This window comes from Rhinopithecus roxellana, chromosome 4, assembly GCF_007565055.1.
Source record: "Rhinopithecus roxellana isolate Shanxi Qingling chromosome 4, ASM756505v1, whole genome shotgun sequence".
Lineage (NCBI taxonomy): Eukaryota > Metazoa > Chordata > Mammalia > Primates > Cercopithecidae > Rhinopithecus > Rhinopithecus roxellana.
In genome coordinates this window covers 12,786,898-12,803,240 of record NC_044552.1, presented here as the reverse complement: position 1 = coordinate 12,803,240, position 16,343 = coordinate 12,786,898, and the positions used below count along the sequence as shown (strand labels likewise).

General features: G+C 39.8%; 1 protein-coding gene across 3 annotated transcripts in view; it reads right to left on the bottom strand.

Moving 5' to 3' along the window:
- SSR1 (signal sequence receptor subunit 1) overlaps positions 1–16,343 on the bottom strand; it is a 43,786-nt gene that overhangs the window by 12,284 nt on the left and 15,159 nt on the right. The window contains exons 6-9 of one of the 3 annotated variants that reach the window (XM_010381702.2): positions 16,119–16,197; positions 13,645–13,738; positions 13,348–13,362; positions 8,195–8,258 (exon numbers count right to left, since the gene is read on the bottom strand). In XM_010381702.2, coding sequence (XP_010380004.2) covers positions 8,195–8,258; positions 13,348–13,362; positions 13,645–13,738; positions 16,119–16,197 — 252 coding nt within the window. Of the gene's footprint in view, positions 1–5,892; positions 8,259–13,347; positions 13,363–13,644; positions 13,739–16,118; positions 16,198–16,343 lie in introns of those variants that run through there. The other 2 variants (XM_010381703.2, XM_010381705.2) reach the window with 2 other exon arrangements.

Below are 16,343 nucleotides of genomic sequence, written 5' to 3'. Positions count from 1 at the left end.
ACCCTGAGATCCTGACAGAGCAGGCTTTTGTGGGCAGAAGCCATATTAGAAGAACAGTTAAAGGTAAGCCTGAAAGCCTGGCAACGAAAAGGAAGCCAAGAACACAGGAGATATTTTGACAAAGGGGAGAAACAACAGAACAGGAAGTGAGGCAGGAGAACCACAGAGATGGAAGCCAGGAGGGTGTCCATGAAGACGGGCACAAGAGAAAAACAACCAGAGACGGAGAAAGCGGCAGCAAGGAAAGGTTTCATCTGGAGAGAAAAGCCTCTCAAGGCTGGAAGGGACAGGAGCTGGTGACCATGAAGCAGTTCAGACTCAGCTCTGAGCCTCTTGTGGAGACCACAAGCGGCACGGCAAAGTCCTCACTGCAGAGCGAAGACCACGGATGCACACAGACGGGGTTATCCCTTGAAACCAGATCCGGGAGGCCATCAGTCAAAAAGCCTGTGCGGTCACAGATGCTTACTGGTGGTTCCTGAAATGAGTATTTCTAGGTAGGTGGCTTCAGTATAAACCGGATGTGTGCTATGCGGGTGGACTTCAAGTAAGGAGTCGAGATAAAACACTAAGAGTGACCCTTTGGCCACTGCCTATCTGCAGGCTCAGCCTGCTCTAGATCTGATTCCCACAGTGGAGGGACAGAGGGCCAGCAGCTTGTAGGGCCAAATGAGAAAAATACACAATCATTATGTTTTAGCCAGGAAACGGCAACTTGCGAACTGGATGAGATATCAAATGCAAGGCCTTAACATGCATTCACTCTACTAAACTGCTCTGAAGAATTCAAGGGAATGAAATCCGGTTCTCATGTGCACCAAGGACCAACTGCTTTGAATCTTCCACTGTTGATGGTGGCAACCGGTCCTTCTAGGACAGCCACTTTCCAGACAGTCTGTACTTTTTTTTTTTTGGTTAGTAGCTTTTACTTATTATTTACGTGTTTACTTTTTGAGACAGTCTCATTCTGTCACGCAGGCTGGAGTGCAGTGGCGCAACCTCGGCTCACTGCAACCTCCACCTCCTGGGTTCAAGTGATTCTCATGCCTCAGCCTCGCGAGCAGCTGGGATTACATGCATGCGCTACCACGCTTGGCTAGTTTTTTTTTGAGATCGAGTCTCGCCCTATCTCCCAGGCTGGAGTGCAGCGGCACGATCTCAGCTCACTGTAATCTCCGCCTCCCAAGTAGCTGGGATTACAGGCGCCCACCACCACACCCAGCTAATTTTTATATTTTTAGTAGAGATGGGGTTTCCCTATGTTAGGCAGGCTAGTCTCGAACTCCTGACCCCAGGTGATCTGCCTGCCTTGGCCTCCCAAAGTATTGGAATTACAGGAGTGAGCTACCACGCCCAGCCTTTTTTTTGTATTTTTTAGTAGAGATGGGCTTTCAACATGTGGCCAGGCTGGTCTTGAACTCCTGACCTAAAGTGGTCCACCCACCTCAGCCTCCCAAAGTGCTGGGATTACAGGGGTGAGGCACCATGCCCTGCCCAGACAGTCTTTATAAATGTGGCTTGACTCCGGAGTGTGATAGCAGAAAAAAATACAGGCAGTGTGTAGCCCCAGCTACTCGGGAGGCTGAGGTAGCAGAATGGCATGAACCCGGGAAGTGGAGCTTGCAGTGCGCCGAGATCGCACCACTGCCCTCCAGCCTGGATGACAGAGAGGCTACATCTCAAAATAAATAAATAAATAAATAAAAATAAAACAGGCAATGCCTCAGAGAATATAAAATATCAAGCAAATCCTAAGTGTCGAAGCTAGAACCCAGGTGAGTGCACTCTGCATTACTGAGAACACGCTCCCTGCCGAAGGGCTCGTACACCTTATTCCAACCAAGCCAGGAACAGCAGCAGATCAAACCTGAGGAGTGGGTGCCTCTGCGCTCCTTGAGGGCTGCTTCACTACAGATAACAAGGTTATCTAGGGCAGCTGTGAAGATGAAATGAGGATGTGTTGATAGAGCAGGGCAGATGCTTGATATACTCAATCTGAACACTACTCTTGACTACAGTATTTCTCATTTTCCTTTCTAAAATGCCTTTAAGGCCTTAAGCTCCTATTTCTATAAATGTGAGGTTGATGAGACCGATATGGTTTCTGAAAAAACTGTTCAGAAATAGACTGATTTTCTTTGGGTGGTTCAGTCTGATGCTGAAATAAATTCCAAGATGATTTTCAAAAATAACATGAACCCCAACAGCTTCACTGGGAAATATGGAGTCTCTTCAAACATGTTCTAAAAAAGAACTGGATATGCAGGTGTAAGAGATTTATTACAAAACAAAAACTCCCCTTGCCAGCCTTATTACTCTGGTTCATCATTAAATCCAGTGCTAGCCATATTACATGCCCATCTTGAAATTTTCATCCTTTAGTTAAAAAAAGAACACTACTTAGCTTACATATTCAGAATTTAACTACTACCCCACCACATCAAAGTCCATAAGGTATCACATACTCTTCCCCATCCCATGCTTCATGGGATGTTACTACAGTATGGTGCTTTAGAGCGAAAATGAGAACAGTCACTATCGTGGCTTACTGAGAGCCAGGCAATGTTCTAGGCAGCTACACATATCCTAACAACCTTAGGAGGCAGGCACCAAAACCTGAAGCATCATACAACTAAGGGGATCTGGGATTCAAACCCAGGCAGCCTGACATGAGCATTTCCTTTTTTTTTCTCTTTTGCTAAGTAAAAACTAGGTTTAAGGGAAGTATCATTTATAATAACACTGAATTAAAGAAGGGTTTGTAGGTCAAAGAATTAGACTATTTAGGGCTCACACTTCAAGCATCTCTCAATTCACAAAAGAACACACTGAGACTCCAAGGATGAGCTGCCTTTGGTTAGTGGCTAGGGTACCGTCAAGACCCAGAGGTCTCCTAACTCCCATGCTAGCACACCACACCACCCCTTTGTTCAGCCTCACAGAACTGCCAGTGATACTAGCGTATCACCAGGAATACTTATGAACCATACTAACTCACATGGAAGAATGGCAAATGACAACTGGCCCACATTTTCTTGTTCCTTCTTCAAACAGTAACAGGGTTCTACATAATTGTGAACTAGAAGCTGGGTATGAAAAACAAGCCAGATACAGAGTTCACAGTCCAGAGGGAGACATGTCAACAAGGTGACAGGCTGCCATGGCTACTGACAGAAGTCTACATATGGGACAGCAGGGGAACCAAAAAAAGGCACAGTCAAAACATCTTTGACTGCAATTTGGAGACTTTAAATAAGGATTATCCTTTCTACAGGTATACTGAACTTTCTTTTTAATGCCTCACTGTGCCTATTAAGCAAAATCCATAACAACACACCAGATAGAAGCCTTACCCTGTGGGCCAGGCGCAGTGGCTCACGCCTGTAAGCCAACACTTTGGGAGGCCAAGGTGGGTGAATCACTTGAGCTCAGGAGTTCGAGACCAGCCTGGCAACATGGTGAAACCCTATCTCTACCAAAAATACAACAAAAAAATTAGCCAGGCCTAGGGTCCCAACTACTTGGAAAGCTGAAGCAGGAGAATCGCTTGAGCCCAAAAAGAGGCAGAGGCTGCCGTGAGCTGAGATCATGCCACTGCATTCCACTCTGGGCAATACAGTGAGACTCCATGTCAAAAAAAAAAAAAAAAAAAGATAAAACATAAAAGCAGCCTCACCCTGTAATCTTAGTTCTATACTATCTGGTTCTATAACCCAAGAGCAGACACTTCACTCTCACCTTCAACGTGAACGCAGATCTTTCAATCCTTTAGAGCTTGAAAATGCAATCAACCCATTAAAATGTTTTAAAGACCGTGATTCTGTTCATCAAGGAGACATTTAAACATATGTGATTAATAGAAATTTAAAAGGGTATTGTGGGTAACTGAATTATCACAGATACGGTACAGCAAGTATATATGGTGTATTCATTACTGAGATGATTTGAACTTTCCATATTGTATATGTAACCTTGAGCAAGCTACTTAAATTCAGGTTTTGTCTATTCCATCTACAAAATGGGAACAGTATCACCTTCCTTCAGTGAGCTGTTGTAAAGGTGTGTGATATGATGACTAGAAAACCAACAAAACACAGCCTATGATTGATGTTTAATAAATGAGTTCCCTTCCCACTTTCTTAAAATGCAGCAAAGTGGTACCCAAACCTAAGAGCTATTATCCCTAAATAATTTCAAAATCTAAAAAAAGAAAAACCTTAGAACCTCAGATGATATAATTAATATAAAAGCCCAGGTTTTTGTATAAATGAAAAGGGATACAAATTCATACAAAATCCATTAGTAACGTTCATAAGCGCCCTAAATAAATTACTGAGATGTTTGCAAGTCAGCTGCAAGGTGTTCTTCCTCCTCAAATATCCTCTAAGGATGAGCTTATAGATAGATAAACTTACCAGTAAGAATCTTGTTTCTGTGTTAAGCTGCTCTTTACTAAGTTGGAGGTAAAAGTTCAAAGTAGAGTTTTACTTAAGAAAATTGGGGCAAACATTCATTTTAGTTCTACAGCTATAAAATGATGCCACTCAAAAAGTAAACAGTGGGCCAGGCGCAGTGGCTCACGCCTGTAATCCCAGCACTTTGGGAGGCCGACACAGGTGGATCACCTGAGGTCAGGAGTTCAAGACCAGCCTGGCCAAAATGGCGAAACCCCATCTCTACTAAAAATACAAAAATTAGCCGGGTGCAGTGACGGGCGCATGTAATCCAAGTTACTCGGGAGGCTGAGACAGGGAGAACTGCCTGAACCCAGGAGGCAGAAGTTGCAGTGAGCTGAGATTGCACCACTGCACTCCAGCCTGGGTGACACAAACACTCTGTCTCAGGGGGAAAAAAAAGTGAACAGTGTATGTTCCATCTGTTCTATACATGAAAAAAAAAAAAAAAAGTACTGTGGAAGTACTTAAGTACGTCTGAAAATGTTTTTTTTTTTTTATTTATTTATTTTATTTATTTATTTATTTATTTTTTTGAGACGGAGTCTTGCTCTGTCACCCAGGCTGGTGTGCGGTGGCCGGATCTCAGCTCACTGCAAGCTCCGCCTCCCGGGTTCACGCCATTCTCCTGCCTCAGCCTCCCGAGTAGCTGGGACTACAGGCGCCCGCCACCTCGCCCAGCTAGTTTTTCGTATTTTTAGTAGAGACGGGGTTTCACCGTGTTAGCCAGGATGGTCTCGATCTCCTGACCTCGTGATCCGCCTGTCTCGTCCTCCCAAAGTGCTGGGATTACAGGCTTGAGCCACCGCGCCCGGCCTGAAAATGTTTTTAAATTTAAACATCTAATTCAGGAATTAAAATACAGGGTCTAGTCTTGGCAAGAGATGATGTCACTGAGTTTTTAAAAATTATTTCATTATTCAAATGCACAAACCAAGTCAATTTTCCTTCATATCAAGGGTATGGATACCATTGTACTACAAGATGAATGTTATATATGAGGCTCGCCTATTATTATACTTATCTACTGTACCTCAAAAATAACACGTCATTAAGTAAAGGCTGCAGTGTTACATTACCACCATTACTTCTCCCCAACACAGCCATGACACTGTGCTGATGTGCTACGAATGCATGATACTAGGCTGATGTGCTACAAATGCACTTTTAAGGCAGTAGCTCTTCCATATTTTTTAAGGTCTAAATTTGCCCTTTCCTTTTATCAAAATCACATTTTCTGAAGTTACTTAAAACCTTATTACTATCAAGTGAAGCTTCTTTTCTTCTGATTTCTACTTGACTCATTCCCTGAGGCTTCTCCTTCTGAGGTCCCATGTCCCTTTTCCTCTCCTGGGACAATGCTTTAGAGGGCGGATTAGCCCCAAAAGTCAACAGTTATGTAAGACCATGAAGTAAATGAGGAAGCTATACAACCAAAGCGAGATCCATGCTTTATGAACATATGATTCTCACACATCCGGGGGCAGGTTTGATACACAAGATCCTTAAAGTCATTTTACATATTCTGAAACCAAGTTGTTCAAAAGATGAATTCTGAAAACATAGTTGGTGTAGCAAATGAATATATCAAAACAAAGAAAAACTTCATCCAAATATTTACATTTTAAAAAGACATTTAAAAAATAGGCTACTTATTAAGTGTGCTTGAACAAACCATGTGTGGAACTGAATTCCATTCATTACGGAGTTAGTTTCTGCTAAATACTTACTGATGCTAGAGCAGACCCCTGGCATCTGAGGATTTAAGAGTTCAACTGTTCTCAATCTATGCTAAAAAAAAATAAAACATGACAAATGATAAATTCTCCATTTCCGAGGCACTAATTTGAACTTCAGAAGTGGGAGGGCTGGTATGTAAGGCAATGAGGAGGGCTGGCAGTTGTAACTCAGTGTGGTTTTGCAACTGCCTACATTATTACCACGTATTCCATAAAACTCTCTAGAGGCCATTTACATTTTGTAAATTCTGTAATTACACCTTACTGTATCATGCTGTAGTAGTTTCACAAACTTAGATATTCACAAAAATGTTTTGGAATATATTCCTTGAGAATGTGAAGGGTGTCCTATATTACATTTAACAAAAAACCATGCAGTTACTTAGAGCTCATAGAGCTTTTTCAAAATAAACTACTCATCATAACAGCCCAATTAAAAACTCAAACACTTTATATTACAGATATAGAGTTTATAATTCAGCAATGCCAATATAGGTAATATGATATCTTAGCCCCTATTTGCAAGAAGTGATTAACAATTATACAATAACTTCTATTCTATTGTCATCGGCTTTGGCTCAGATGTTTAAATACTTAAACAGTCTGGAAAGACTTTTTCTGTGTGTATTTCGTTTTGTTTTTTGTCTGTGTGGGCATGAGTGTAGGGGAGGTTATACTAAAAAGGAGAATGAAGAGGTCACGAATTAAAGAACCACTAAAATTTGACTTAACATTTTCTTATAAAATACATGTGGGAGAATATGGCTTAAAGACAAGAGGGGGAGAGCCTCTTAACTGTTCATACTATTTTACTTCACTCTCCATCCAGTCTGACAATAATGCCAAACTTAATTTACAATCTAGGGCAAGAGTAACTCTCTAAGAGGATTTTATGAAGTACAATTTAATTTTGGTTTCAGTCTTAAGCACTTAAGAACAATTTTTGGAATCTTTCAGATTAACTAAAAAGGTTACATCAACAAGCAAAACTCCCAAAAGATTAGATAAGAAACAATTAGTTAACTGCTTTAAAAATATCCAACTCACTTTCTTCATTGATTAGGAGTTAATTGGGAAATATCTCTGTCCTGATAACTTGATTTTCTGCTTAGTCTGTGGACCAAGGCAACTTTTCTTTAAAAAGGATGCTTCTATTAAGGAGAGAAAAATTCTCTCAAAACAAAACAAAAAAACCTATACACAACTGAGTGATTAGGTCTAAAATCACTCCAGAGCTATCTCTGGGTCAGAACTAGAGCAACAACGGACAACACAACACAGTTTTCACAAATATACTAGTTTCTTTTTGTTAAACAAGGGGGTAGGATTAGGTTTCATACATTAAAGTCAGCAGAAATTTCGTGTTCACAATTTGTTGCCAGAGAGATCCCCAAATTCCTCGAATCCACTGGGAAGTTTTCTGAAGGTGTGCATTAAACAGCAGCAAAATACTGAAACAATTCTATTGCTAAAAAGCGGCTACTTCTGCTTCTGCCTTTAGAATACTAATCATAATACAGCAGTAACAACAAAATGCTAATTTGTGCCATCAACTGAAATTTGAGCTAGTCCAACAAGTGTTTTCTTTAAAACTGTTCAAGGCAGGACATCAATAATCATAGTAGGTAAATATTAACTGAGGTTTGGGGGAAAAATCAGAAAATGTCAAAAAGGAAGAGACAACTGCATTATATTTAGTATTCTAAAGACTTGTTTCAGGTAGTTCAACAATGATTCTGGTAAGACCAACTGCTCACATACATACACACACACACACATAGATTTTAATGGTTTAAAAAAAAACCAAATTTGTTACTTTAGAAAAATGAATGCAGTGCATTTTCAGCAATATTATCGCCACAGACTCTGATTGCTCAGTCCACACATAAGTAGTAGTTGCCTTCTATGGTGATATGGCTTCTCTGCACTAATTCCCATCAGGCCGAAAAATATTAGGGCAGGTTAAGTAAAGACCGAATTGTTGCACAAAGGAACATTTACTCATCAGATCCCACTGATCTCTTCTGTGCCCGTTTCCTGGGCAACCTTCTTGGTGAAGCTTTATCTGGAAGAAAAGAGAAAGTTTTAAGCTTGCTATTACAAGTATACTGAATTCAAAAGACGTAAAAAGTATCTGCCTTCAACTTTACCACTAAGTTACACACACACATGCATGAATACCATCTAATAATAAATGCCTCCTATCTAGCTCTAGGTTTTAAAAACAATCTTTAACATAATCCTTCAAGAGGTAATTCCAATTAAAATGAAACTGTTTTGCAATTAGGGTGGGTAAAAGATTAAAACTTGGTGATTGTACTGCTGAAGATACCATGCAAAATCTTGAATTCTATAACTTAACCAAGTTTATACATGCATAAGTAAACACTTAAAAACTGCTTAAAAGGTATGATAGTGACAGCTCAAAGAGACATGCTGGTTACAAATTAAAGATTTTGTATTTACAAATGCAGTCATGCAGTTTGCATAATTTTTCAATCTCATAAATTTACCTGGAATAAGCAGCAGAATAAAGGAAATTAGTATTTCAATGCTAAAACCATTCTATGCACACAAGCTGTATCTCCTATGTTAGATTCTTAGTAGGGTCTATTTAATAGAAAACAAATTTGTGGTGGGTTTTTCTACTTCCATTCGGTAACAGGTGTCATTGTAAGTCTCTCCAGAAAGTGAAAAGCTGGTTGTACCTTCCCTCTATTATTGCCTTGTCTCACTTTCCGGGGGTACTTCACACATTAGGAAGATTTTACAATAAGTTAGAAATTACCTGCATAATTGTTTTTGTATTGATTTTGATTGATTTTGCATTCATTGATTTCATATTGATTTTTTGGTATTTTTTTTGGTATGTTTGTATATTGTAGAATAAGCAGAAATAAAAATCATTTTTTCCAGTTAAAAAAAGTGAAGGGCTAGAAAGTGATTTTCACCAAAGTACGGAGCTTATCTGTAAGCATTTCATGAAACGGAAAAAAACAATCTGTTCAAAAGATCTCCCACCTCCAAAATTGTGAGATCACCATACCTAGAAAATGTGTAAATGTTTATCAAGAATATTTTTTTTTTTTTGAGACACAGTCTCACTCTGTGACCCAGGCTGGAGTGCAGTGGCACGATCTCGGCTCACTGCAACCTCCACCTCCTGGGTTTAAGCCATTCTCGTGCCTCAGCCTCCCAAGTAGCTGGGACGACAGGCGCCGCCACCACACCTGGCCCAGCCAAGAATATTTAAAGACTACAAATTTTGCTTCAAAGAAATCTCAAGATTAAGGGCTAAGGCCAGGCGCAGTGGCTCATGTCTGTAGTCCCAGCACTTTGGAAGGCTGAGGCAGGTAGATCACTTGAGGTCAGGAGTTCAAGACCAGCCTGGCCAACGTGGTGAACTCCCGTCTCTATTAAAACCACAAAAATTAGCCGGGGGTGGTAGCACACACCTGTGATCCCAGCTACTTGGGAAGCTAAGGCAGGAGAATCACTTGAACCCAGGGGCCGGAGGTTACAGTGAGCTGAGATCACACCACTGTGCTCCAGCCTGAGCAACAGAGCAAAAAAAAAAAAAAAAAAGGTTAAGGGCTAAAATATTAAGACAGAGCCTCACTTTTCAAGTGTGAAAAAAAATCCAGAAAACTGCTCTCACTACTTCATTAAGTAGGTTACTAGTGGACGGTTTCAGGGGCTCTTCAACTTACCTAAAACTGAGTTGTGAGTACAGACACATGTTTCTGATGAAAAAAGTCTACAACTTTTATCGGATTTTCAAAACAGTTAGATTAGGAACTACTGCCCTTACAGCTGACCAATCTCTAAATAATTCTTCTAAACACGCAATATGCTGAACATACAGTCTTTGAGGATTCAAAAAGTACTCTAGGATTTCACAGCCATCTGTGTGAACAGCAGTATTATATGCAGACGTGAGCTGGGCATGGTGGCTCACGACTATGATCCCAGCACTTTGGGAGGCTGAGGTGGACAGATCACTCGAGCCCGCAAATTCAAAATCAGCCTGAGCAACATGGTGAAATCCCCTCCCTACAACAAATATAAAAATTCAGCTGGGTATGGTGGCATGCGTCTGTAGTCTCAGTTATTTGGGAAGCTGAGGTGGGCAGACTGAGCCCAGGAGGTCGAGGATGCAGTGAGCCATGATCACGTAACTGCACTCCAGCCTGGATGACAGAGTGAGACCCTGCCTCAAAAGAAAACAAACAGATGTATCGCTCCCATGCCTTGAGCTACCACTGATGCTATGTGTCCCAATGTTTCTAAATCTTGATTCACTTGTGCTCTGAAACAGAACTTTCAAATGTTTCCTGGACATCCTTATCTGGGACTCCCAAAGGTTTTTCACACTCAGTATAGCTAATCCAAACACATATCTCCTCATCCTTCCATGATTCTCTTTCCTAGATTACGGGACATTAATGGGATCACCTTCCACCCAGTTGCCTAAGTCAGAACGCTCTTTCATTCCTCCCTCACTAACACATCCAGTCATAAGAAATCCCATCTACTCCACCTATGAAACATCCTTCTACTCCCATCACTACTGCCTCAGCTTAGGCCCCAATGACTTCTGTGCTTTACTGAAATCTCAGAACTGGTAACCCTGCTTCCAACGGCTCCTTAGCAGTCCCTCCACAAAGTGATCCTAATTTTTCCTTTTTTTTTTTCTCTTAGAGATGGGAGTCTCGCTATGTGGCTGAGGTTGGATTCGAACTTCTGGGCTCAAGTGATCCTCCTGCCTTAGCATTTCCAGTAGCTGAGACTACATGTGCACACCACCATGCCCAGTTTACCATAATTTTCAAAACACAAAATTGTAATTCCTCTCCTTTAAAGTGGCTCTCTTTGACCTAGGAGTCAAAAGTTGTTAGCATAGCTCATAAAACCTCAAAGGCTCCTCACCCAACCATTCAAGACTCAAGTCTAGTGCTGACCTCCTCCTGTGCTCTTGTTACTTTGTACCCACCTTTCATCAAGCAACTGCCATACTGTAATTATGTTTCAAATAGACAGCTAGCTCACAGAAAGCAATAAAGAAAACAATTTAAAAAAAGGACCTGAACAGCCAATTCACAGGAAAAGAAACACTAGCCAATACAGTCATCTCTGTTATCTGCAGGAAATTAATTCCAGGACTACTCCCCCACTGCAACCCCATCCAAATCCAGGCATACTGAAGTCCCCTTGTTAGCACTGAGGAACCAGTGGATACAAAAACCCTTCCCTGTACTTAGGTTTGGTATCCTGCAAAAACTGTGATTTCCTTTTTTTTTTTGAAATAGTTTTATTTTACTATTATTTCAACAGTTTTGAGGGACAGATGGTGTTTGCTTACATGGGTAAGTTCTTTAGTGGTGATTTCTGAGATTTCAGTGCACCCATCACCCAAGCGGTGTACACTATCACCAATGTGTAGTCTTTTATCCCTCACTCTCCTCCTACCCTCCCCCAAGTCCCCAAAGTCCATTATATCATTCTCATGCTTTTGCGTCCTCAGAGATTAGCTCCTCAACGATTTCCTTTCCTCCCCACTCCTTTTTTTTTTTTGAGACAGAGTTTCACCGTCACCCAGGCTGGAGTGCAGTGGTACCATCATGGAGCAATCACGGACCTACCAGGCTCAAGCAATCCTCCCACCTCAGCCTAGGCGCATGTCAACACATGTATTTTTTTCTCATTCTTTGTAGAGATGGGGTCTCACTATGTTGCCAAGGCTAGTCTCAAACTCCTGGGTTCAGGTGATCCTCCTGCCTCAGCCTGCCAAAATGCTGGGATTACAGATGCGAACCACCACGCCTGGCCAAATATTCTATTTTAATCTGCTTTTGGTTGCAGATGTGGAACCCACCAATATACCGAGGGTCAACTATATTGAAAAAATCTGTATATAAAGTGAAACCTGAGCAGTTCAAACCTGTGTCTTTCAAGGGTCAACTATGAATATGTGTAAAGGAGCTGAACCTCATTCTTAAAGAAATGCAAATGGAACAGTAAGACACTCATTTTGCATCATACCGACCGATTAAATAGGCAATATTGTGCATGGCTGAGAACATAAATTGGCACTACCTTTTTTTTTTTCCTTATGGGGTCCCTTCCATAAAAAGTCAGTGTATTTAATCTTAGACTTAGTTATTCTAACTTTAAGACGTTATCCTATAAATTAAATATAAGAATACTCATTACAGCATTATCTGTAGGAGTGAAAAACTAAAAGTTACCTTCCAATACAGAACAGGTTTAATCTACCATGACATACATACGTAAAAGAATATTGTCTAGTTGTTACAAATAGTTAAGTAAATATATGCAGCTACTGTAAAGAGACATCCAAGGTATGAAAACTCAAGTTGTAGATCCATGTAGACAGCACGATGCAATCTGAACTGAATACATAAAAACAGTAGGCGTATATGCTTATAGACGTATAGAAAATTCACGGGAAATATAAACATAATACCATTTATGAAAAATAGGGCCAGGCGTGGTGGCTCACACCTGTAATCCCAGGACTTTGGGAAGCCGAGGCCAGCGGATCACTTGAAGTCAGGAGGTCGAAGCCAGCCAGGCCAACATGGTGAAACCCTGTCTCTACTAAAAATACAAAAAAATTAGCCGGGCATGGTGGCGTGTGCCTGTAATCCCGAGGCAGGACAAACGCTTGAACCCAGGAGACAGAGGTTACAGTGAGCCAAGATCGCACCACTGCACTCCAGCCTGGGCGACAGAGCAAGACTGTGTCTTAAACAAATAAATAGGATTAATGAAGCCAGGAACTGACTTATTCTTTTCACTTCTGTACTATTTAATTTTTCATAATGAGGCTGTATTGCTTTTATAATAAATATTTTTAAAACGTCCTTCTACAATTGAAGAAAAATTTCTGTATTCCTTTATAAAGATTAGTATTTTAACAAACTGAATATGTAATAAAACTGAAATATATCTGTAAATTATCAGATAATATTTTAGGTTTATTCTTTCAAGTTACAGTGGGTAGTTTTTCTAATAAAATGTAGTAAGAAAAACTGTTCCGTTACTCATTAAACTTGATGTAAAATATTTACGTGCTATTTGAGAGCCCCCAATACTCTAGCAAAAACCATTGAAAAAATTAAATGCCTCACCTCTTCTACTCTGCACTGAAGCAACATAAAGAAAAGAGACAGGAAATGGATTAGGAACACAGAAAATTCACACATTCATAAATAAGCTGCAGATATGGAAGAATTTCCAGATTAAAGACTACACACTGAATAAACCTTTAAGGTCTTCATTAATCACTATACTAGATTCTACACAAGTAATGGAAAAGATGAATGTTAAACAGCACTGAAAAAGCTTTTTTTTTTTAAACTAAATCTAAGATATTTAATTTCCAATTAAGAGAAAAACTTCCCAGCCAAGTCTGTAAGAATACTTACTGATTTGATTCAGTGTTTCCTGAGGAATCCAGCTCATGTCAACATCGTTCTGACTTGATGTACCCATTTCTACTTTCTGTATGGGTCTCTTACGCTATAAGAACATAAAGATATATTTTAAAGAAGTTCCATTATATCATTTACTTAATATTTTTTAAAAAAGAATTGAGGTCTTGCTATGTTGCCCAGGCTGCCTGGAACTCCTGAGATCAAGCAATCCTCCTGCCCGAGCCTCCCAAGTAGCTGGGACTATAAGCACATACTATCATGACCAGCTGTTTAATTTTTAAAACACCTATCAAATTACTTAAATATCTTAGTAAACAAGTTATATTCTCTTCTAGTCTTCCTAGAACACACTTCTACTCAAATACTTTATTAAAGGGAAGGAGAAAATCACGTCTAGTACTGATTATAAAGAATAAATCTTCATCACATTTATTTTTGGGCTTTAAAGACCTTTCCCCTTGCTATAAAGGTTCATGTTATTAGACCACTGGTGGATCAAATAAGAGTAGCTATTTATACAATGACTTTCTTTCCCTTTAGGAAACAAATTGTAATCAAAGAATAAATTTATTTCCATATTCAATAAAATTCAGGATAACTGCTGATACGTTACATGCAGGCAGTTCCTGCATCGTAAGCTAAATACAATTAAACAGTTGGCACAGATAAAACAAAACAAAACCATAAAATCTCATTAAGCTAACCACCTCAATTTAAGAACTTCAAACTTTCTCCCTAGAGTATTTACAGCAAATCTGCTAGAAAGTAAAAATGAATCATCATTTAGCCTTGCTTTAAAAAAAACCCCCAAGAAACCAACAAACCTGTTATCTACATAAGAAATAGTATTAATTATATAATCTGTAAGTTAGAACCTAAATACATGGAGAGATAACTTAAAAATGGTTTCATTTAAATGGAAGAAAAATGGAGATGCAGTTATACCTAATATACAAATGTACCGCAAAAATTCCAACCATTACGACAATAAGGCAAAGCAAGTTTTAGAAATTAATATTTAAACACAAAGTATTTCTCTTTTAAAGACAAAGAGCTTATTAATAACATTCATCGTTAATTTTAATATAGATTTGACTGCCTGACTTAAGGCTCAATAATCAATCATCAAACTGACTAGCGACTGCTGAGGGTCTAATGGATTATACTAACATTTGATAAAACTGTTTATACTTTCCCACTGAGAGAAACAGTATAGGTTTTGTTTTTGTAGGCTGGAAGGAAGGAGAGGAGGAGGGTGAGTGAGGGAATGGGGAAGAGGAGGGAAATACGGATATGGTAAGGAATGAATCCAGAGGGAGAACCATGATCGTGGCAGACCCCAGGTGTTACCATTTTATTACTCTAACTACAAAAACAAAATTTTGACTGACACAACAAAATTTATTCGTTCTTTTTCCAATGAAAGGACTTGTTTATTAAGGATTATTTCTATAATTAAAGAGTATTAATGCAGGCTGGGTGCGGTGGTGGCTCATGCCTACAATTCTAACACTTTGGGAAACCCATGTGAAAGGACAGCTTGAGCGCAGGAGTTCAAGACCAGCCTAGGCAACATGGCGAAACCACGTCTCTACAAAACATACAAAAATTAGCTGGCTGTGGTGGTGTGCACCTATAGTTCTAGCTACTCGGGAAGATGAGGTGGGAGGATGACTTGAACCTGGAAGGCTGAGGTTGCAGTAAGCCAAGATTGTGCCACTGCACTCCATCCTAGATGGCAGAGCCAGATTTCAGTCTCAAATAAATAAATAAATAAATAATAAAGAAAACATAAAAGCTAGGTTAGTTGCAGATAAAATAGCATACCCATTAAAAGGTATAGTAAATAGAATAATAAAACCTGAGTTTAGGGAATAAAAATACTAGCATTAAGAGCTACGATACCAATCCAAAGGTAAAGATCACTCTGGAGGGCACAAAGGACATTAATTGTATGGGTGTATGAAAGTCTAAATGAGGCCAGGCGTGGTGGCTCAAACCTGTAATCCCAACACTTTGGGAGGCCAAGGTGGGCAGATTGCTTGAGTTCAGGAGTTTGTGACCAGCCTGTGCAATACGGCAAAACCCTGCCTCTACAAAAAATTTTAAAAATTAGCTGGGTGTGGTGGCATACACTTAAGGTTCCAGCTAACCAGGAGGCTGAGTTGAGGGGATCACTTGAGCCCAGGAAGTCGAGGCTGCAATGAGCCAAGATCACACCACTGCACACTCCTGCCTGGGTAACAAAGTAATACTCTGTGTCCAGAAAAAAAAAAAAAAAAAAGAAAGTCTAAATGAATCAATTTACATATCCAAGGCTTCAGGTTTTATTTTAAAAAGGTACCCCAAAGTTCTAAGTATACAAATCCACAGTGACAGTCTGAGGCCGAAGAACTAGATTGTGTTTAACTTAGTACTTAACAACTTTTGAAATGCGGCTGTAAGAGGTGTTCATCCATAATTACCTTTCTAGATTCTAGGAGTTGATGAAGGCCAACAATAACCAGAAGCCCAAGACCAGCAAGGAACATATACATGAAGATTCTGGTACAAAAGGAGAAAATATGAACTGTCTTTAATCCAGAGGAAATACCACAACTAATTACAACTATAACTGTAACACATGATAGAAGCTTTCCAAATAACTTGTGGGGAAAAGGAATAAAATACTTTGTATTCAACTTAAATCC